Source organism: Aythya marila, assembly GCF_965140915.1.
Source record: "Aythya marila genome assembly, chromosome: 2".
In the NCBI taxonomy this organism is placed as follows: Eukaryota; Metazoa; Chordata; class Aves; order Anseriformes; family Anatidae; genus Aythya; species Aythya marila.
Window position 1 is genome coordinate 702,369 of NC_139043.1, and position 23,256 is coordinate 725,624.

Consider the following 23,256-nt stretch of genomic DNA (forward strand, 5'->3'; position numbering starts at 1 on the left):
GAAACCAGCCGTGCCCTGGGCTGCAGCAGCAGCAGCACAACCAGCAGGGTGAGGGAGGGGATTGTCCCCCTGTGCCCCGCTCTTGTGAGACCCCCCCGGGCACTGCCTTCGCTGTGGGGCCCCCAGCATCGGGATGTGGAGCTGCTGGGGCGAGTCCAGAGGAGGCTATGGGGATGCTCGGATGCTGGAGCAGCTCTGCTGTGAGGAGAGGCCGAGGGGCTTGGGGTTGCTCAGTGTGATAAATTAGTAGGGGTTTGTTCATTGTCCTTGAGAATTTAAAGAATCTACTGAGGAGATAAGGTTTCACAACTCACGGCATTGTAACATGGGGACAAATGGGGAAGGGGGGTTGGGTGAACATCCTTGTTAAAACAAAGATTTTGTAAGATACCACCCACCCACCACAAGACATCCTGTTTTGCCCCCACCTGAACATAAGCACAACGCATGATCACCGGAGGAAGAATAACAACCCCCAACAACAGACTGCGCAGTCTCAGGACAGGTCTCGACAGGTCTCGACAAGTTGACAGGTCTCGACAGGACTCAACAAGCCGGAACTTCAATGCTATAAAACAGCGACACTGGAAAGGGGAAGTTGCGTGCCGTGGTGGAGCGGAGACTCCCCAGCCGCCCAGCGCTGTTTTGCTTGTGTCTGCTTACTTGATTAATAAAATAATTTCAATAGACCAGTAAATTGTGTGGTCTAACTTGTAACAATTTGGTGCCGTGACTCAGATGAAGGCAATCTGATTGAAAGACCTTTGGAGGGGGCGCCCCGCTGATTTCAGCGGCCTTCGCTAGGACTACTTTCATTCAAATCCTTCACCGACAAACCCAAAATTAGACACAAGCAAATAAAACCGGTAAAGCCCAGGCAACCTTTGTGCACGAAGCCCGAACGAAGACCCACGGGGTGGGTAAGTATAGGCCGGTGATCCGTTTGGTTGGGGTTGGGTATCCTGGAACACAACAAACGAGACGTCCAATTGTGGACGAAGCGAGTGTGGACCCCTCGGTAGTGCGGTTCCCACATCCCGCGAGGGACTGGGCCACGAAAAGGGGGAAGTGATTCATGTGTGTGTGTGTGAAGGTGTTCCGGAAGATGGGACAGAAGAGTAAGCCTTCTGGTCCCATGGGTGGGGTAACGTCTGATGTTAGGTTACCCCGGGATTAATGATTAAAAATTGGCAGGATTCCCCTTTTAGGCGGGGAAGGAATAAAGTAAAAATGATACATTATTGTGTTGAAGTTTGGGGTGGTAAACAGATTCAAGGAGACCACCTTTACTGGCCTCTATTTGGGTCTTTTGAAGATTGGGTTTGTCAGGCCTAAATATTTATGTAAACTCAAAGGAACCCTTTAGTCTGGAAGAAAGTGAGTATGCGCACCTCTGGATAAATTCAGATACGAGGATGCATCTATATCCTCTAAAAGAAAAAGGAGGGCAGGATAAAAAGAGAAAGGACTTGGAAATCCTGACACTGCCCCCGCCCTATATTCCACCGCCTGCATCAACGGCTTCCGTCCTTAATGGACTCCACGAATTAGCTAACCCAGGAGAATTGGAATCGGATCATGAAACACAGGGGCCGGTAACCAGAAGCAGGGCAAGAAATCAGAAATCTGCTTTAAGGGAGGGATTATATCCCTTACGAGAAATAGCAATGGGGGGACCCCAGCCAGGAACGGAATATGTGGCCATCCCCATTAACTCCGGGGATGCCTGAGATTTTAAGAAAAGGACAGGAGGAGGGTAAGCGAGCTTTAAGGGCAACTGGCATAATGTTTGCAGCTGCTGAGGAATAATTCTAACTGGAATAATAACTGTACATTGTATATTGTATATATAAAAGCCCGGGCATTTTTGTTAAAGTATTCTTTTATACATATGTTAATATGTAAATATGTAAATATAAGAACTGCCATTGAGGTGTATGTCTAAGGGAACGAAGTTTGCCCAGGCATATTATCGGCTCATCAGGTTTAAATGTCCTCAGTGTAATTGTCAACAGGCAGTTAATTTACAGTGGTCTGATTTTACTTGTGTATCTATATATTGTGGATTTTGGAGGGATTGGGATTGACTAGTAAAGAGCTTCTAGGAAAACAGTTGAATATTAACCACTGTAGATTACAATAGGAAAAGTTCAAAGCAAGGAAATCCCGAGGAAAAGCCCCCTAGGATGTATACTAACACATTGGAGGGATATAGTGGGGTGAGAGGGTACAGAAAGTAAAGAACTCTTATCAAATATTGTAATCAATGGTGGCCACTTTATAAACTAGAGGATGGAGCAGAGTGGCCCCTAAATGGAACTATTAATTAAAACACCATATTACAGTCAATGTTGTTTTTGTGGAAAGAAGAAAAATGGGATGAAATATGGTATATTGATTGATATGTTGTTTCAGTATCTTGGAGGGAAAAGGTATGGAATTAAGTTGGACTCTGACTGAGCCTTTGGTGCTGGTATTAGAAAAGTACGGGCTGGAGAAAGATAAAGGAAGTGTTAAAAGGGTTGCTGAAGGTGTTAAAGGTGTGGCATGTAGTATTTAACAGAGCTGTTTGAAATTGAATGAGCAGGGAAAGGTGATGTAGGCGTTATCTAAGTAACAGTCTAGAAGTTTTGGTATATTTGCATATTTGCTGTGGTGTTTGGTCATTTTCCCAAGCATCGGGGAGGGGGACGGTGGGGGAACAGCCTGCTCCACCAGGGGCCTCTCCAGCGGCCGCAGGGGGTTTCGGCTTCAGCACCTGGAGCGCCTCCTCCCCCTCCTTCTGCACTGACTTTGGTGTCTGCGGGGGGTTTCCCGCTCTCCCAACTGCTGTTGAGCAGCAGGTTTTTGTTTGTTTCTTTGTTTGTTTTCGTGGATGTGCTCTCACAGAGGCACGGACTGTATTGCTCATGGCTTGGCTCTGGGCAGCAGTGGGCCCCTTTGGGGCCAGATGAAATTGTCCCTTATCTGCCACGGGGAGGTTTCTGGGTTTTTCTCACGGGGGCAGTTTTCTCACTGCAGTTTCCCACCCCCACACCTCTCACCCCCCCCCCCCCCCCCCCCGAACCTTGCCATCAAACCCAGTACACTGGGGCAGCTAAGTCATTACTGACTTGTAAAGTATCAGGGATTAAATTAACTAATGAAACCCTAAATGTGATGGGGGTAGAAGGGACTGGGATAACAGTGCCACTTTTGGGGAATACCAAGCTGAGACCAGGGGATAAAATGATCACTGGGCAATTATTGTATGTATCCAAGGCGGATACTAACTTGTTGGGAAGGGATTTGATGAAGGGATATTCATGAAGTTTCCCAATACGCCTATACATATGCATAACCTGTCCCCGCTTAGTATTAAAATTAGCTCCAAGAAGTCATTTCCATAAATTCCTCTTGTCTGTGCTTGCTCAGTGCCTTGTGGTGGTGGGCGTTGAGGGTCGTGGGGATGAAGTAAGATGTCTTCATCAGGGTTGAACTTTTCGCCTCATCTCTTTGCGCATGCTCTCTGAGGCCTTGGTCACAATCTGGGCCATAAGGTTGTTTTGATCTGCTTCTTGGGGTCCGAAGGGCTCCTGTTATCTGGAGGCCTAAGCGCAGCACAGGCGCAGTACATCGCAAATATAGCACCTATTCATTCTTAATCGATCACTCTCTAATTTCTAATCCCAATGATTCAGTCCTCCCTTTTCTGGAAAATCTAGTAAATTCTTTTAGTTAATACAAAAATTCTTCTTCTCAGTCTCTAGGGTATGTACCCCTCAATGCCTTGCCATGCACTTTTGTCAAGGAAGATAATACAGACATTCGTTGTAATGATTTCCAATTCCAAACAAATATTACAAAGACAATATCAAACTTATACCAACTAATATCGTCGGCTGAATATGAGCCAGCAGTGTGCTCAGGTGGCCAAGAAGGACAATGGCATCCTGGCTTGCATAAGAAACAGTGTGGCCAGCAGGGCTAGGGAGGTGATTGTCCCCCTGTACTCAGCTCTGGTGAGGCCGCACCTCGAGTACTGTGTTCAGTTTTGGGCCCCTCGCTCCAAGAAGGACATTGAGGTGCTTGAGCGGGTGCAGAGAAGGGCGACGAAGCTGGTGAGGGGCCTGGAGAACAAGTCCTATGAGGAGCGGCTGAGGGAGCTGGGCTTGTTCAGCCTGGAGAAAAGGAGGCTCACGGGCGACCTTATCGCTCTCTACAGGTACCTTAAAGGAGGCTGTAGCGAGGTGGGGGTTGGCCTGTTCTCCCACGTGCCTGGTGACAGGACGAGGGGGAATGGGTTTAAGTTGAGCCAGGGGAGTTTTAGGCTAGATGTTAGGAAGAACTTCTTCACTGAAAGGGTTGTGAGGCATTGGAACAGGCTGCCCAGGGAAGTGGTGGAGTCACCATCCTTGGAAGTCTTCAAAAGACGTTTAGATGTAGAGCTTAGGGATATGGTTTAGTGGAGGGCTGTTAGCGTTAGGTTGAAGGTTGGACTCGATGACCTTGAGGTCTCTTCCAACCTAGAAAATTCTGTGATTCTGTGATTCTGTGATTCTATCTAGAGGGGGACGGGAGCCAGGGCTTTGACTTTTCCAAAGTATACAGGTAGACTTTACTGAGTTACTTGTTTGTCCTAATTGACCACGTGACTGAATGGGTGTAAAGCTTTACTGCAAGGATTAAAGCAGACCTTAGAGATTGAGTGGGATTTTCACAGCCCCTGGCACCCCTCCTCTTCTGGAAAGGTAGAGTGAATGAATGGTGAAATTAAGAAACAACTAACAAAACTTATGCTGGAAACTAAGGCTTCTTGGGTAAAATGCTTACCCCTTGCACTGTTAAACATATAGACGCAGCCCAGAACTGATGTAGGAATTTCTCCTTTTGAAATGCTATATGGTATGCCCTATGACTTGGAATTGCCACTTGATCACCCTCAATTCTAATTAAGACTTGGAAAGAGACTTTTTTTTTAACACCACGATGGGGAAGGCCCCTATGTTGTTTTGCTTACTACAGAAACAGTCGTCCGGACTGCGGAGAAAGGATGGACACATGCCAGCCGTGTTAAAGGACCCATCTGTGACGAGAAGTGGGAGATCGCTCCAGGAAACAAAGACCTGGAGCTCACATTGCGACGAACTCGATAGGTACCGTGGGTTAAGGTAGAGGCTCTCCCCTGAAGAACACTGCTGCTGCCGAGAAGAACTAAAACCTCGTAGTTGGCTGCAACCCAACTGACGAGTGAGGCAGAGGAGTGAATAAGTGGGGAAAGAAATGGGCCTCAGCCATTCCTATCGGTATTTGGGGGTTCTCGCAGTGATTTCATCCTGCATAGCGACTCAACACCACCCCCACCAACCTTTTAAATGGACTTTAAGTCGATTCGAAGATCAACAGGTTATTGCAACCCAGATAACATCAGGGGGGGCCAAGCTTTACTTCTACACTATGTCAGCTGATCTCGAGGCCCCGATGCTGGGAATATATGGGATTTTATTTCTGCCCAAGTTCTAACCCGGGAAAGGGGTACTGTAAATGCCTGAACGTGTATTATTGTGCATACCGGGGGTGTGAAACCATTGCTACAGACTGGACACTCGGGGCTGGTTGGGATAAATTCTTACAAGTGGGATATGGGCTGTAAGGTTGTAACTGACAATTGGATCCTTGTTACAGGTGGCGAGGGCATGGTATAGGGTATACAGGAACCTTCCACAGAAATAAAGAAATATGCAAGGTTCTATATATAAATATAACAAACTTGGACGATACTAGCTGGGTACTAGGAAACATGTCAGATTTTACGAACACGGAACAGATAGGGGAGGACTCATACTATTAAAGAAGGAAAAACCCGGGACTTCCAAGGTAGTCGGGCCTAATAAAGAGTTAATAGGGGAAGGTTTGGTTGTCCAGACTGTAAAGATACCTGGGACTGCCCAACCTACTACAGTGTTTTCTAATAAGTTGACAGAGTTATCCTTTCCCACACGGCTTCCAAGCATTGTGAAAAAAGAAAGGGGTTGTACCCAAGGAGATAACTGAAGGGTGCTGGCTATGTGTAAGTGTTAAGCCCCCATATTCAAATTCTTCCAAGTGCAGTTGGGGTCAGGAAATCGGGATAACTTTGACCCAAGTTACGGGAAAAGGTAGATGTATTGGCACAGTTCCAAGAGATAAAAATGATCTGTGCCATGCCACTGAAAAAAAAATGTACCAAACACACAAATGGTTAATTCCTGCAAATAACACTAGGTGGGTATGTTCATTGTTGGGAGTCACTCCTTACCTATCTTTAAAATTGTTTAACACATCTCATGATTTTTGTGTACAGGTGGTCATTATACCAAGGATTCTATACCACACTGAAGAGTATATGTATACCCATCACACAGTGCCTGAATACCATCTGGTAAACTTATAACACTCAGCCTGGAGAGGAGAAGGCCTAGGGAAGACCTCACAGCAGCCTTCAGGGGGTGCAGGGGGTGCAGGAGGGCTGGGGAGGCACTCTTGGGTGGGAGGGTGTAGGGATAGGATAGCCCTGAGTGGTGAGCAGGGTCCGTCCCAGCCCCTGACTGTAATGCGGGTGGCAGCTGCCTCATCTCCTGCCCCTGCTCCATCTCTGGGCGCTCCCTGGAGCGATTGCACCAAGAGAAACTGGTTCAAAATTAAACACTGAAACCTAATTTTTGAGGTCCCTTCCAACCCAAACCGTTGTAGGATTCACTCTGTGATTCATCTGGCCAGAACTGCCATGCTGCCAGGTGCATTCTGTGGCTCATGTGTGGACACTGGTGTTATATATGGAGTGGTAATTCATATCGAGAAAATGGTTGATATTAATAAAGAAGGGGGAGATTTTGGAATGTGGCCATGGGGGTTGGAAAACCCTGTGACTAAGATAACATTAGACTCTTAACGCCGAGGCCATCAGGAATATAAAAGAGTTTAGAGGGAACAAAGAAGGGTGGTTCAGGAGACTCCATGCAGTCTGGGGTTTCTTGTTCTCCAGCTGGTTCTCTTGTTCTCCAGCCGTTAAGGCATGGAAGTTTCTGGGTGTTTGCTGTTGTTGTTACATTCAAAGTTGTCTGACCAATGAAAAGTTGTTTGGAAAAGAACTGCTGTGGGAAGAAGGGTATAAGAGGGGAGCCTGCCCTCAAGATAAAAAAAAATAGAAGGCAACATGAAGTTACATCAATAAAGAAGCAGGAAAAAGAAGTGAAGAGGAACAGACTGGCAGAATGGAGACCAGGACGGGAGCAGGCACATTGATTGCCTCATGAAGATAGGTTCGGCCAGACTCAGCAAACCGCTCAGAGAAGCTCATACAGAAAGTCGCTGGAAATAGGCAGCACTGGAGCTGGAGAGAAGCTCGAGCTGAGAGAAGCTCAAGCTGAGAGAAGCGGACCTGTGGACACAACTGCCTCTTGCTGGTCAGCAGTTGCACATTATGGGGAATCTGTCTTTGCTTAGGAGCAAAGACTGTCCTGGTAATCTTACAGCTTATTCTCCTTATTAAAAATCGGACAGTTTATGAGCCTGAAATACGGGACCAGACTGAGGTCAAGGTGTGGGACTCTGCAAATAAAATGACAAGGTTGCAGTGGGATTGCTCGGCACCTGGCGAGCAGTCTCTGAGGCCTTAAAGAGCCATGTGGGACCACAGTCAGAAACATGTGGCTTGCCAGGTAGTGAGGGAGCTGCGGGCTCCTTTACTGATCCGACTGCTACGCCATGGGCCCCTCTGCTGCTACAGCCATCGAAGGCCTTTGCTGTTATGCCCCCTGTTGACCTGGACGTGCCTTTTGACCCAGGCCTATTGCCTTGAAAAGGAGACAACTTAAAGCAAGACATTGTTCAAAAGGAACGGAAAATGGAGACTGTTAAGTTATTGAACTTAAAGGATCGTTTGCTTGGTTACCTATCCTGATTGTATGTATGTATAGGCATACTCAGGTTATTATGTAAAGCAATGTTCTGTATACATGTATTTAGAATGTTTGATGTTCGTGTGTGCGTGTTGGTAGAGCATAGACTCCCCGCGCGCCCAGCGCTGTTTACTTGCCTTTTATAAATATTCTTTTACGTTACTAAATTCAGAGTTGAGACTTCATTTATAACACCCAGCCTGGCTCCAGGAAAAGCCTCCTGAGCCTGATGAGCCCTGCTCTTGTCTGGGGGAGGAAGACAGCGCAGACGGTTTGTTTGTGAGAAAGGAGCAGTGGCAAGAAGTACTCAAACTAAAACGCCCTTCATCAGGAGGAGCTTTTTTTGCCTTACTTGCTCAGTTCAGAAACTTTCTGTTTCTGTTCTTGGCGACCAATGACTTTGCACATGATCTAGCTCCTAACCGGCTCGTACACGGTCATTTGTTCAACAGAGCTGGTTTGCACGTCACCGAAATCCCCTCCTACTCCCGCTCCCGCTAAATGCTGCCGAACTTAAGAGGCAGCTGCCACACTTCAGCCACTGCACCTACAGAAGAAGACCTGTCACTGTCAGAAGCTGCAAAGTTCAGACTCGGGGACAAAAGCGCACAGGTGCCTCTGGTGAGTTGTCTGAAATGCTGCTACTGTCATTCCAGGGAGAAAAAAGAAAAAAAGGTTGTAATGCCTGCTTTCAGGGAGGGGGTTATTACTTCCTTAAGTAAAGTTCAGCCAGTATTTGTTTCCAAGTGAGAACAGAAAGTCCCTGGAGAATGGAAATCCTGATTGCATTTCTGTAAGGGTGATTTAACAAACTCCTTGTCTTCAGGAGTGTCCGTTCTGGTAGCACTCGCTGGGTCCTCACAGGAGCGTTGACTTCACAAGGGTGTTTGCACCATAGGAATATCAAAAGGGTGAAAAAGTTCTCTGACCTGCCTTAAAGTTTCTAGGAAGAAATTGACTCATTTAAGTTACAATCAAGCTTTTAAATATATTTCCCCCTAAGCGTGCCATATGAACCTTTCACATACCTTCTGATTACTGAAGCCATTCTTAATTTTTTGCTTGTTTTGTGGACAGAACAGTCTTCTTTGGGGTGTTAAAATGTAGTACCTGTCTGAGCTTTTTGTTTTAGCTGTGGTTTGATCTTCATGCCGGTTCTGTTGTGGGATTTCCCAGCTGACACGGGTTCTAGTTGTTTCATTGCACATCTGTTTCTTACCGTGATGCCGAGCCCCGGAGGCTCAAATGGAGGCTGGTTGGTGCGACCCAGGGCTCGGCAGGGCACGAGCATCTCTCAGCTCAAATGAAGGGCACGGGTACCCATGGGTCTGGGTGGATCGTCTGCCTGGGCTGGGGCTGCCACGTGTGGTTAGGTGATAAAACATCGTTCTCGTGCTGGCAAGGAACAGAAAGCAGAGAGCTGAGGACACTGTCAGGGGCAAGACGTGAACTGTATTGCACCTGGCCCGAGCACTGTGACCTGAGGAGGTAAGAGGCAAGCACAGCAGCCGCTGCTGGAGCCATGCGAAGTGAGCGGTCTGTGCACGGGGTGGCTCTGAAGGGTCTCGGCATTTGGGGGTACTTTAGGAACTGCTAAGCCTGAGCTAGCTGGCAGGGAGGCAGAGGAAAGACAGCCAAGAATTGGTGTGGCTTTGCTGTGGATGGGGTAATTCCTCCAGTAATGACTGAATTATTTAGTGACGTGATTTTAGTTTACATTGAGTAGTGTATAGTCTGTGCTTAGTTTTGGAGCAGTTTATCTTGCTGAAATCACTTGAGGCAGAGTCCAGAGCTGAAACAGGGGCAGGAGAGGTGACAGCTAGCACCCATGGCACGATCAGTGGCTGGGACGGACCCCGCACACCGCTCGGGGCTGGGACAGACCCCGCACACCGCTCAGGCTCAGGGCTGGAGGTTCAGGTGCCGGACGAGGGCACTGAACTGACGGTGATTCTGGGGGCAGGCTCCTGCTCCAGCTGGAGGCCATGCACGTCCTCTGCGAGCTCGGCAGGTTTCCCAAAGCACTGCAAGGGTTGCCAGTGACCGAGCTGAGTTCCCCTGCCAGCTCTTCGTTCCCCAAGGTGTCGGGACCCCCTTCCAAGGTGGCCACAAGCAGCTGAGGAGGAGCAGCCCTTGCCCGGGCTGTCCCCATCTGCCACCATGGTGCAGCGAGGCCCAGCCACGTTCTCCTGCCCCTGCGGCCCCTGCTCCTGGGCTGCGCGGGGCTGGCAGAAATGTGCCCTGCCCCTGGCACGGGGTGCGGGGCTGCCAAACGCTGCTCCCTGCCTCACGGGGTGCGCAGCCATCTTGTGGGTGCGTGCGTGTGTTTACCCTCGGCTATACAACCACTTCCTGCATGCACACACAGCAGGCAGCACGCACACGCCAAGTGTGTTAGCGACCCGACGGCCTGGTGACCATCATCGGCCTTGTTACTGCCGTGGGGGGAGCACGGGAGACTTTGGCAAACCTCACTCAAAATCCCTTATTCTTCTTTCAGGCTTTCCCTTGGAGTGGGCTCTAAATGGCAGACGCTAAGATGGAAGGTGAGCGCCTTACCCACTGCACGCAGCAGCTTAGAGTCCCATGGTCACAGAGCCACAGAGTGGCTGCCCCCAGCCCCATCCAGCCTGGCCTTGGGCACTTCCAGGGATGGGGCACCCACAGATCCTGGGGGCAGCCTGCACCAGGCCTCACCACCCTCATAGTAAAGAATTTCTGCCTCAGATCTAACCCAAACCCACCCTCTTCTACCTTAGAGCCATCACCCCGTGTCCTATCCCCACACCCCCTGCCCAAGAGTCCCTCCCAGCCCTACTGCAGCCCCTGCAGGCACTGAGGGCCGCTGCGGGGTCTCCCCACAGCAGAATTTCACAGAATTTCTAGGTTGGAAGAGACCTCAAGATCATCGAGTCCAACCTCTGACCTAATGCTAACAGTCCCCACTAACCCATATCCCTAAGCTCTACATCTAAACGTCTTTTAAAGACTTCCAGGGATGGTGACTCCACCACTTCCCTGGGCAGCCCGTTACAATGTGGAACAACCCTTTCGGTAAAGAAGTTCTTCCTAACATCCAATCTAAAACTCCCCTGGTGCAAACAGCCTTCTCCTTTAGCAGCCTCCTCATTCAGTCAGCCGGGCACAGTGCTGCTGAGGGTGAGGCTGGGTTTGCGTCCTCGTGCAGCCTCACGCACGCTAGTGCACGCGGTGCACGGGCCCTCTTGGGAGGCCACAGGCTCGAGAATTTCCCGAGGCTGCCTCTCCTCTTCCCACTCCTTAGGCTGTGCTGTGCCAGGCTCAGGGCAGATGGGGCAGCAGCCGTTGGTTACAGCCTGAGGCACAGCGCAGGGTGCAAAGTCCTGCCCCAAAACCTCGCTATCTGTGTGCCTGAGCCAGCTCTGGCCCTGCTGGGGCCGTGCAGGGCAGGCCGAGGGCCTGTGGTGATCCAGCACAGAATCCAGTGGGTGTTTTTTGCTCAGCACGTGACTTCTTGTAAAGGGAGTGCTTCAGCCCGGCCGTTTGAGCACTCTGTGCATTCCTGGGGTGCTGGGGGGCTGCCGTATGCACTTCTACTTTCTTTTTCTGCCTTTGGAAGAGGTCTGGGTGCTGGCCCTCTGAGGCAGCCTGATCCAGACTCCCCTGGGGTCCCTCGTGTTGCTCCTGATGGTCCCTGGGGACCGCTGCTGGGGCCGTGGGGCCATGGGTTGCCAACACCGTGTTGTCGAGGCAGGAGGGGAAAGCCGGAGCTAGTTTTGGGGCTAGAGGGGCACACCGACAGCTGTCTGACACCGAGCCCAGATGAGCTGCTCCCGGCTCTGCGCAGGCTCACTCTTACCGGAGGCGAGCTGTGCTGGCTGCCTGTGAGCATGCAACATGGGGTGAGAAACCACCCCTCTGCCAGCTTCTGTCCTGCCTTGGCTGCTTTTGGCCCATTTTCCAGAGGGTCTTTTAGTCAGGGCAGCCTTTGTCTGAGTTTACGTTCCTCCTGGAGTACAATCTTTCCTCCTGTAGGAGAGCCGAGCAGAAGGGCAGGGCTGGCAGGGCCGAGCAAGCCCTGCTTTGGCTGCTGGGACATGGCTTCAGCCCCTGCCCTGTCCCATCCCCTCTTGTGCACAGCAGCGTCTCAGTGTGAGAATTAAAGTTGTGTTTTTGCAGTAAAAACCCTTTCCTTCTCACCCCTGGGAGCATGGCATGCAGGGGATGTCCCGGCACCACAGGGCTGTGGGGTTCAGACACGTGTCTCTGGTTGTTCCCCCAGGACGCAGGCTGAACATCCTGCTTGTGGGCAAAACTGGAAGTGGGAAGAGTGCGACAGGGAACTCCATCCTTGGGAAGAAAGCATTTGAAACTATGGTGTCAGCAGATTCAGCAACCAAAAGCTACAGTGCAAACACTGCATCATTCCGTGGAAGAGAAATTGTTGTTGTCGACACTCCTGGCCTTTTTGACACCCAGAGAGCCAATAGGGAAACAGCTGAACTGATTGGAAATGCTCTTCGTCACTTCTATGGAGGGGTGCATGCTATCATCCTGGTGATGCAACTGGCCCACATCAGTAAAGAAGAGGTGGAAGTGGCTGAGTGGGTGACAAAGATTTTCCATTCTGAAGCACAGAAGTACATGATCCTGTTATTCACCCACGCAGAAGATCTGTGGAGTCCAGATGATATCCGCGATTTCGTGGAATCAAACAAACACCTCAGTGGGATTGCAGACAAATGTGGAAATAGGTACATTGCTTTCAGCAACATAGCAGCAGAGCAGAGAAGGAAACAGCAGGTTGCAGACCTCATTAAAATGATTGATGAGATGGTAGAGAAGAACAAAGATGCTCCGTGTTACACGCGAGAAATGCTGCAGAAAGACTCATGGACAGCTTTTGAAAAGTATTGTACTATACACTAGCCAACAAGGCTTTGGTCAGACGGGCGATGTTTCCTCTCTTGTGCCTTTCCTGCTGCGCTCTGAAGATCACTCTCTCCTTCCGCTCTTGATGATTCCTATTATCCCGTCTGTAATCTACCTTTTCCCCTGGCCCGTGCCATTGCTCTCCTGACAGGCTGCGAGAGTGCAATGGGTGTCTGGCGACGTGTAATTCTCCTCTGCTGCTCTGTCTCTGCATTGCTCTGTCACCACCCGTTGTGCTGGGAAGCCGGAGACCTTGGCTGGGTGGCAGAGAGCTGCACTGCCCTGCTGCAGCACCACTGCGCTGACTCTCTCCTCCCTGGTCTGAAGACACGGCAAGCTGAAAGCAACGGGAACATCAGGGCTGTGAGATGTGCCCCCTCAGAGCAGAGGTCAGCCTGGAGCACTGCTTCCGAGATCAAAGCCTCTTGTCCTCCCCGTGGCAGCCAGGGCTATAGGATCTTCTCTGGGCTTCGGGAGGGTTTGTGGTGCCAGCCTTGGTCCCTCTGCAGTGGGATGCTGCTGGTGTCGCTGGCTGTGCTGCCCCTGCCTTCGCTGGGCAATGCGAGTAATTGTATGTGATCGCTGGGTCTACAGAAGCTCATCTAATAAATGCTCACCTAATAAATGCTAATAAATGCCCATAAATGCCCATAAATGCTGAGCCTTGCTGTGTGGAGAGGCGCCCTTCAGTGCACTGTGACCCGCAGTGCTGAAACAGCCGTTTGGGAGGGTGGAGAATGGTCCAGGTGCATTCAGGATCAGGCCCAAGCTGCAGCTCCCCCCAGGCTGGTGTTTGGTGGTGGCCATGAGCTGTGCAAGGGCGCGAGGTCTCACTGCTTGCCAGGCGAGTGCAGCAGGCAGGGGAAGCTCTGTGGCCATACCTGAGCGTGGGGCTGGGGGAGTGCTCGGGGGGGCTGCCTGACTCACCCCAGGTTCTTCTCCCACCCAGAAAGGCTGCGGGAAGCAGCCTAGGAGGGGGGAGGAATCCCAGAACGCCAGGCTGACTTCTTCCTCAAGCGATCACAGCGACAGAAACTGCTTCAGAGCTAAACACAGACCGTGCATCTCTGCAATTAAATAACTCTGAGGTTGAATTGTTACTGGAGGAAATACCAGAGTTAGTGTAATAGCTGCGTTGTAGGTAGTGCTGTATGGGTATCCGTGTGTGTAAATGTACCAGTGACCTCCAGTGGCATAAGCAGTATCATTGCTATCCTAAAACCATCCCAGCGTGTCCTGAAGGCATCCAGTGCTGACTCCTGGCTGTCCCCATGCCTTGCATGACAAGAGGAATCACAGAATCCCAGAACCATCTAGACTGGAAGAGCCCTCCAGGATCACCCAGTCCATCCTCTTATCTACCAGTAACCAGTCCTCCACTAACCCATATCACTGAGCTCTACATCTAAACGTCTTTTAAACACCTCCAGGGATGGTGACTCCACCACTTCCCTGGGCAGCCCATCCCAATGCCTCACAACCCTCTCGGTAAAGAAGTTCTTCCTAATAGCCAACCTAAAGCACCCCTGGTACAACTTTAGCCCCTTCCCCCTCATCCTGTCACCAGGTACGTGGGAGAACAGACCAACCCCATCTCGCTACAGCCTCCTTTAAGGAACCTGTAGAGAGCGATAAGGTTGCCCCTGAGCCTCCTCTTCTCCAGGCTGAGCAACCCCAGCTCCCTCAGCTGCTCCTCAAAGGGAAGGGGCAGAAGAAGTGTGTTGGAGGGGTTGGGGGCTGTGTGCCACAAACTGCTGGAGACTCTGAGGGCCCCAACACATTTCCTGGGGGTACAGAATACTTCTGCTGACCTGGAAGAAGGCTTGAAATGCAAGCAGCCCTGTAATAATTCTGCACCGCTTGCTTAGAATGGCAAGAAAATGAGCATTTAACCTTAGGATTAAGGCAAAATGCAGGCCCTGTGTGCACCTCCACCCGGGGCGTGTCTGTTGCTGTGTTAAGAGCAGCAGCAGTGGTGTGGGTAGGGGGGGTCGCCACAAGAACAAGCCAAGGCTGCGCCTGCTCCCCTCCTCTGCCACACTTCTCACTTCCAGCCAGTTTTTGCATTCAAACACTGGAGCACAGGCAAGGGGGCCCGGGGAAGCACGCTGGGTTAGAAGCAGAGCAGCACTGCGAGGCTAATGCTGAAATGCAGACAGGGAAGTGGACAACTAACCCCAAAGTCACACCTCCAGAGCTGCACGGGATCGAAACCAAGATCTGGGCTGGTGCGTGGGTATTTGTAGGCTGCCGAGTGTCCGTGCCAGGAGGCTGAATGCTCTCCTGTGCCTGCACCAGTGCCGGGCACAGTGGTGCCAGCAGCCACAGCCTCTGTCTCTGGGAATGCTGCTGCAGCAGCGCAGTGTCGCAGCAGGGGTTCTGGACAGGTGGGGGCTGCTATTGGGATCCATGGGGTTCTCCATGTCCTTTGCCAGGCCCTGCCGGGTGTCCCCATGGAAGGAGCTGGTGCTGCCTGCGCCTTGTATGCCCCCCTAATGCCACGAGGGCCATGCTCCAGGCTGCCAGTGACAACGCCGCCACCAACACCACTGCCAATGCCGCTGCCACTTCGTGGTGGCTGCGAGGGTTCCACGGGGACACTGCCTCTGCTGCAGCATGGCCACACTGGTGAGGCCAGCGTGGAAGCTGCTTGAAGACGCGGGTGGGATGGCAGGGGTGGAGAAACTCTGTACTGCCGGGAGGGTTTCAAGGTGGCCCAGGGCACGCGTGTGCCTGGGTGCCGCAGGAGCCTCACGGGGAGGGTGCTGCTTTCTCCTGCAGCCACCCAGGGACCTGGTGTAGAGGCCATCCCTTTAAAAGATCGAAACCCGAAACCTTTTTCATGGTGATTTGCAAAGCGAGTAACTGGTAAGTGCTTCACATCTGTGAGTCATAAATTAATTTAGCAGTTTGGTTTCACGCTCAGTACATAACCAGTATGCGCGCCTTGTTTACTGATAAGCTTTTGCTCAGCCAGGTCCAACGCCTCCTGGACACCCCTTGTTTTGACTTCAGGACTTGCAGTTCCTCCCTGAGGGGGAGGAAGGGGCTGCTTTCCTATCTGCACCTGGCAGACCTTGTTATTTACCATCCCAGAAATGGTCTATAAACGTATAGATATGCATGTATGTGTGAATGTATACGTATATGTCAATATTTTAATTCCAGTTGGTCCTTAAGGACAATTGACAAAGTCTTTTTAGGACTCCTAGATGTGATGCACATTCTGATTACCTACTGAACTTTAACCCAAACTGCTATGTTAATTTATGACTCTCAGACATGAAAAACATGCTGATTACTTAATATCAAGGAATGATCGAATATCTGAGCTAGAAGGGACCCACAAGGATCATCAAGTCCAACTCCTGGGTCCCCAAAGGACCAGCCCCTGTGTGTGACAGCGGTGTCCAAACGCTCCTTGAGCTCCATCAATCTCGGGGCCGTGCCCACTTCCCTGGGCAGCCTGTCCCAGTGCCCGACCACCTCTGGGTGCAGACCGTTTCCCTAACCCCCAGCCTGACCCTCCCCTGTCCCAGCTCCATGCCGTTCCCTCGGGTCCTGTCGCTGTCCCCAGAGAGCAGAGCTCAGCGCCTGCCCCTCCGCTCCCCTCGTGAGGGAGCTGCAGGCCGCCATGAGGCCTCCCCTCATCTCTTCTCCATGCTGAACAATCCAAGCAATTTCAGCTGCTCCTCATATGTCTTCCCCTCTAGTCCCTTCACCACCTTTGTTGCCCTTCTTCGGACGCTCTCTAACAGTTTTTTATCTTTCTTGTACTGTGGTGCTCAGAGCTGCACTCAGTACTCGAGGTGGGGCCGCACCAGCGCAGAGCAGAGCAGGACGATCACTTCCTTTGACCTACAGTGCTGTCCTTGATGCAGCCCAGAATACGGTTGGCCCACTTAGCCACCAAGGCATGCTGCTGGCTTGTGCTCAGTTTGCTGTCGATCCAAACCCCCAGATCCCTTTCTTCTGGCTGCTCTCCAGCATCTCGTCCCCCAGTCTGTATAACCAGGGTTGCTCTGTTGCCCTTTCCCAGGTGCAGAATCCGACACTTGCTCTTCACACACACACAGAATTTCTAGGTTGGAAGAGACCTCAAGATCATCGAGTCCAACCTCTGACCTAACACTAACAGTCCCCACTAACCCATATCCCTAAGCTCTACATCTAAACGTCTTTTAAAGACTTCCAGGGATGGTGACTCCACCACTTCCCTGGGCAGCCTGTTCCAATGTGGAACAACCCTTTCGGTAGAGAAGTTCTTCTTAAGATCCAACCTAAAACTCCCCGGGCACAACTTAAGCCCATTCCCCCCTTGTCCTGTCACCAGGCACGTGGGAGAACAGACCAAAAATGTCAAACTCTTGTTAAACTTCATATTGTTGAATGGCAATGACAATGATCTAGCTGACACCAGCTAGTTCTCAGAGTACTCTGGGACGAATCCCATCAGGCCCCATTGGCTTGTATGCATCCAGGTGGGGCAGCCAGTCTGCACAGGTTCAGGGTTAACTGGGAGTTTGTCATGCTGGCTCTCGCCATCCCCCAGCTGTGGGTAGCTGGGGCCTCAGAGCCCATCATTGGTGTTCAAGACAGAGGCAGAGGTGAAAAATGCGTTAAACGTCTCTGCTTTGTCTGTGTCCCTCATTGTGAGGCGACCGTGCTCATCATCTATCAGACCAAAGTTTGCTCTGCTCCTCCTTTTCCCATTAATCTACTTCAAAAAGCCTTTTTTATTGTCCCCCATGCTGCTGGGCAGCTTCAACTCTAATGCAGCCTGCGCAGAGCCGGGAGCTGCTCATCTGGGCTCGGTGTCAGACAGCTGTCGGTGTGCCCCCTTAACCCCAAGACTAGCTCCAGCTTCCCCGCCAGGCCTCGACACCACGGTGTGGGCAGCCCACAGCCCCAAGGCCCCAGCAGCGATGTCCGGGGACTATCAGTAGCAGCATGAAGGCAGAAAGAGAAAGCAGAAGTGCATGCCGCAGTCCTCCAGCAGCCCAGGAATGCACAGAGTGCTCAAACGGCCAGGCTGAAGCACTCCCTTTACAAGAAGTCACGTGCTGAGCAAAAAACACCCACTGGATTCTGTGCTGGATCACCCCAGGCCCTCGGCCTGCCCTGCACGGCCCCAGCAGGGCCAGAGCTGGCTCAGGCACACAGATAGCGAGGTTTTGGGGCAGGACTTTGCACCCTGCGCTGTGCCTCTGGCTGTAACCAACGGCTGCTGCCCCGTCTGCCCTGAGCCTGGCACAGCACAGCCTAAGGAGTGGGAAGAGGAGAGGCAGCCTCGGGAAATCCTCGAGCCCATGGCCTCCCAAGAGGGCCCGTGCACCGCGTGCACAAGCATGCGTGAGGCTGCACGAGGACGCAAACCCAGCCTCACCCTCAGCAGCACTGTGCCCGGCTGACTGAATGAGGAGGCTGCTAAAGGGGAAGGCTGTTTGCACCAGGGGAGTTTTAGATTGGATGTTAGGAAGAACTTCATTACTGAAAGGGTTGTTAGACATTGGAACGGGCTGCCCAGGGAAGTGGTGGAGTCACCATCCCTGGAAGTCTTTAAAAGACGTTTAGATGTAGAGCTTAGGGATATGGTTTAGTGGGGACCGTTAGTGTTAGGTCAGAGGTTGGACTCGATGATCTTGAGGTCTCTTCCAACCTAGAAATTCTGTGAAATTCTGCTGTGGGGAGACCCCGCAGCGGCCCTCAGTGCCTGCAGGGGCTGCAGTAGGGCTGGGAGGGACTCTTGGGCAGGGGGTGTAGGGATAGGACACGGGGTGATGGCTCTAAGGTAGAAGAGGGTGGGTTTGGGTTAGATCTGAGGCAGAAATTCTTTACTATGAGGGTGGTGAGGCCTGGTGCAGGCTGCCCCCAGGATCTGTGGGTGCCCCATCCCTGGCAGTGCCCAAGGCCAGGCTGGATGGGGCTGGGGGCAGCCACTCTGTGGCTCTGTGACCATGGGACTCTAAGCTGCTGCGTGCAGTGGGTAAGGCGCTCACCTTCCATCTTAGCGTCTGCCATTTTGAGCCCACTCCAAGGGAAAGCCTGAAAGAAGAATAAGGGATTTTGAGTGAGGTTTGCCAAAGTATCCCGTGCTCCCCCCACGGCAGTAACAAGGCCGATGATGGTCACCAGGCCGTCGGGTCGCTAACACACTTGGCGTGTGCGTGCTGCCTGCTGTGTGTGCATGCAGGAAGTGGTTGTATAGCCGAGGGTAAACGCACGCACGCACCCACAAGATGGCTGCACACCCCGTGAGGCAGGGAGCAGCGTTTGGCAGCCCCGCACCCCGTGCCAGGGGCAGGGCACATTTCTGCCAGCCCCGCGCAGCCCAGGAGCAGGGGCCGCAGGGGCAGGAGAACGTGGCTGGGCCTCGCTGCACCATGGTGGCAGATGGGGACAGCCCGGGCAAGGGCTGCTCCTCCTCAGCTGCTTGTGGCCACCTTGGAAGGGGGTCCCGACACCTTGGGGAACGAAGAGCTGGCAGGGGAACTCAGCTCGGTCACTGGCAACCCTTGCAGTGCTTTGGGAAACCTGCCGAGCTCGCAGAGGATGTGCACGGCCCCCAGCTGGAGCGGGGGCCTCCCCTCAGAATCGCCGTCAGTTCAGTGACCTCGTCCGGAACCTGAACCTCCAGCCCTGAGCCTGAGCGGTGTGCGGGGTCTGTCCCAGCCCCTGACCGCCATGCAGGCTGCAGCTGCCTCGTCTCCTGCCCCTTCTTCTGTCAGGGCTCTGCCTCCAGTCCCACCAGCAGCAGGAACTGCTTGAAAACTAAGCACAGATCATCGCGGGAGTTAAATAACTCTGAGGCCAGACTGTTTCTGGAGGAAGTGCAGGAGGTAGCGTTAGAGCTGTCTGAACCTCCAGGGCTGCACAGAATCGAAACCAAGCTGGGGGCTGGTGCAGGAGGAGCCGGTGCTGCCCTTGTGGCATGAGCACAGTTCTCCAGGCTGACACCGGCCGTCACCGCTGTCACTTCCTGGTGGCTGTGAGCGTCCCGCGGGAACAAGGCGAACGCCAGCGCAGGACGTGCAGGAAGGTACGGGCGGGAGGCCAGGGGCCGCGAGGCTCCGTGCCGGCGGGGAGGGCTCCTTGGGGGCCTGGGGACCTGGCACAGGGCAGCGGGGCAGGGAAGTGGCTCTTCCCCAGTCCCCTCCTCTCTCTTTCCCTTCTCCCCACTCCTCACTCCCAATGCTCGGCATGGGCACAGCCCGAGCCCAGGAGAGCCCCTGGGCACCGTGGTCAGCCCCACGTGGGGCCCCGGCTGCATGAGTGTCACTGCCCCGAGGGTCCCTGCCACCACACTGCCCCCCCCATGATCCTGCGCACACTGAGGCTGCCTTGCTGCTCTGTTTCCCCGCAGCACCTCGCAGTTCTGGCTTTTATTTTGCTTTTAACTGTTTTCTGCTGCTTTCTAACCCCATCTGTCCCGGTGCCACTGCAGCCTGACCCAGCTGCAGCCCCCAACCCCTTCCCACAGTGGGGGCACACAGAGCCCCCCAGCCTCCAGTGGCCAGCAGCGAGGCTTCAGAACCATCCCCGCTTTTAATGAAAATCCCTTCTGCTGTCAGTGATGCTCCCAGCATCTGGGTGCCTGCTGACGGAGCCCTGGGTGTCAGCTTTTCTCTCTGCAGCCAGGCCATAGCCGTCCGTCATGTGTACATGCAGCCCGGGGTCAGCGGGGGCTTGGAGATGAGGCTGATCCTGGCCGGGAAAGCTGGGGAGGGGAAAAGCGCCACGGGGAACATTCTCCTCGGGAAGCGTGTCTTTGAGTCCAAGCTGTCCACCCAGCCAGTGACCGTGAGCTGTGCGAAAGCACAGTGGCACTGGGACAGCGAGGACTTCACGGTGGTTGACATGGCCGACATTTTCAACCCCGAAGGTGCAAGCAGTGAGGTGCACCAAGAAATTATCCGCTGCATCAGGCTGTCCTCCCCGGGCCCCCACGCGCTGCTGCTGGTGACCCAGCTGGGCCGATTCACCCAGGAGGACGAGGAGGCCACAGAGAGACTGCAGGACATCTTTGGAGCTGATGTTTTGAGGCACACGATCATCATATTCACCCGCACGGAAGAGCTGGGGGAGAGATCTCTGCATGACTACGTGTCCTGTACTGACAACAAAGCTCTCCGTGAGCTGATCGAGAGGTGTGGGAACAGGTACTGCGGCTTCAACAACCGGGCAACTGGAGCCGAACGGGAGCACAAGGTCATGGAGCTGATGGGGATGGTCCGCTGCATGGTGCAGGCAAATGGGAACAGGTACTACAGCAATGAGATGTACCTGGAGCCCAATTTAACAGAAGAGCAGGTGGAGTATCACATGTGGAGGTAAAGTTTAGGCAGGATGAAGAGGGAGTGGTTCAGCTGAAGGACTGCTCTCCTGGCTTGTGGGCTGATTGTCCTCATCATTATTGTGATTACCCTGGGTTTCGTTATTGCACGGCTGCGATGAATCCCAGTGTAATACACAATAAATGTTTGTTCATTGTCTTGTATTATAAAAACAAGGAGTTCTGTTTGAGGAGCGGGAGTTGCGGAAACTCCCTGCTGAAGTAAGGAGCTGTATAATGCTTGGCTAGACACTATGAAAATTCTTTTGCTTAATGTAACAAAAAAGAGCACCCCCTCCCCTTCTCTCCTTCTACATCTCAGTTGCCTCTTTTGTTCAAAGACCCTGCTGCAAAGCTCATGTAACCATCTCCTGATAAGTTGCTAAACTAATGTATCAACATCCTGCCTTCCTGTCTCACGCTGGGCCAACATGACCAAATAAAAAAAGAAGTTGAACCACAACGCCGAGGAAGACTATGGCCTTCATCTTCACGACCACCAGAGGAACAGAGACGACCCCCTAGCAACAGTGCGTGCAGTCGCAGAATATCCCAGGATGTGCTGCGTAATCCCGGAATTACCAAGATATAAAAAGGGACCCTGGCGGGGGTGAGGCACGCGCCATTGGCGGAGCCGAGACTCCCCGGCCGCCCAGCACTGTTTTGCTTGCTGTTGCTTGCTCAATAAATTCCTTTCTATTACTAATGCAATGCTCTCTGAATATTAGTTAAGGGGGCAATTTATAACACCCAGCACCACAGAGCCACTGAATGCCTGGGGCTGGAGGCCCCTCTGGACACCGCTCCAGCTGCCCAGGACGTGTCCACTGGGTGTTGGACATCTCCAGGGATGGAGACCCCAGCACTGCTCTGGGCAGCCTGTGCCAGTGCTCAGACACCCGCAAAGCAAAAAAAGACTTTCCTGATGTCTCACCGGGCGTCCTTGTGCCTCCAACAGTGCCCGTGCTCTTGTGTCCTGGCTCTGGGCACCCCACCAGGCATTCACACACACAGACGGGACCCCCAAGTCCCAGTGTAATGGAGCCAACTCTCCCTTGGAAATGAAGAGGAATTGTCTATTTTTATTGAGCTTCCCTTTAATCAGTTATCATATATGCAGTACAGGACAAAAAATATGTTTAACTTTTAACCCAGGCTCCCTTTTATCAGGGACAGAATGCTCCTTCTGGGAGAAACAAAGGAAAGTTGCCAATAGCAAGTAGCCTGAGGTTGTGCTTCGGTGACATGTGGCCATCGATGGATCAAAGGGGTTAGGGTGCTTCATCAGGGAACACCACCAAGGACCCCCATAGAAAGGAAGGCATGCGCAGGAAGGCCTGAAAAGCAGCCATTAAGAATGATGCCACATGAGCACAAAACTCAGGTAGATTAGAATGAATTTGTATTAGATCGCTAGAATAGTCATGAATTTAATGTCTCCATGGAGCCAGGAAGTCGACATTGGCTGTGCTTGATCTGTGGAAACTGCACCGAGCTCTGAGGCCTGAATAAAAGCAATATCTCTCCTGAGTGCATGCAAATTGGCTTATTGCACACCGGGTGAAGGATCATAGAGTCATAGAATGGTTGGGGTTGGGAGGGACCTTAAAGATCATCCAACTCCAACCCCCCTGAAACAGACAAGGCTGCCTCCCCCCAGATGAGGTTGGCCAAGGCCCATCCAGCCTGGCCTTGAACACCTCCAGGGATGGAGCATCCACAGCTTCTCTGGGCAGCCTGTGCCAGTGCCTCACTACACTGACAGTGAAGCGTTTCTTCTTAATGTGTAGTTCCCCCTTGTCCTCCACCACCACCCCAGGTCCTTCTCCTCAGGACTGCTCTCAATCTACTCCCCACCCAACCTGTATTTGTGCTTGGAATTTCCTCAGCCCAGATTAAGGACCTTGCACTTGGTCTCGTTGAACCTCATGAGGCCCGTACAGGCCCACTTCTCAAGCCTGTCCAGATCCCTCGGGATGGCATCCCTTCCCTCCAGTGTGGGGGCACAGTGTCAAATGCTTAGCACAAGTCCAGGTACATGATGTCAGTTGCTCTTCCCCAGTCATCAGTGCTGCAACCCTGTCATGGGAGGCC

General features: G+C 52.4%; 3 protein-coding genes across 4 annotated transcripts in view; all 3 read left to right on the forward strand.

Moving 5' to 3' along the window:
* The first annotated feature begins 7,984 nt into the window (after positions 1-7,984).
* The window catches only part of LOC309874343 (GTPase IMAP family member 7-like), a 115,205-nt gene continuing 99,933 nt past the window's right edge, over positions 7,985-23,256 (forward strand). Inside the window, exon 1 of one of the 2 annotated variants that reach the window (XM_082752412.1) lies at positions 7,985-8,540. In XM_082752412.1, coding sequence (XP_082608538.1) covers positions 8,421-8,540 — 120 coding nt within the window. In that variant the 5' untranslated portion in view covers positions 7,985-8,420. The remainder of the gene's footprint in view (positions 8,541-23,256) is intronic. The other variant, XM_082752413.1, reaches the window with a different exon arrangement.
* LOC309875183 (GTPase IMAP family member 9-like) lies at positions 10,955-12,902 on the forward strand (the record flags this gene model as incomplete). Its single annotated transcript, XM_082754329.1, is given in 3 exon segments — positions 10,955-10,973; positions 12,078-12,175; positions 12,177-12,902. Coding segments are annotated over 3 exon segments (768 nt in total). The 3' UTR covers positions 12,828-12,902.
* LOC309875184 (GTPase IMAP family member 1-like) lies at positions 20,493-21,766 on the forward strand (the record flags this gene model as incomplete). Its single annotated transcript, XM_082754330.1, has 1 exon — positions 20,493-21,766. The coding sequence occupies one exon, from the start codon at positions 20,493-20,495 to the stop codon at positions 21,162-21,164; it is 672 nt and encodes a 223-aa protein (XP_082610456.1). The 3' UTR covers positions 21,165-21,766.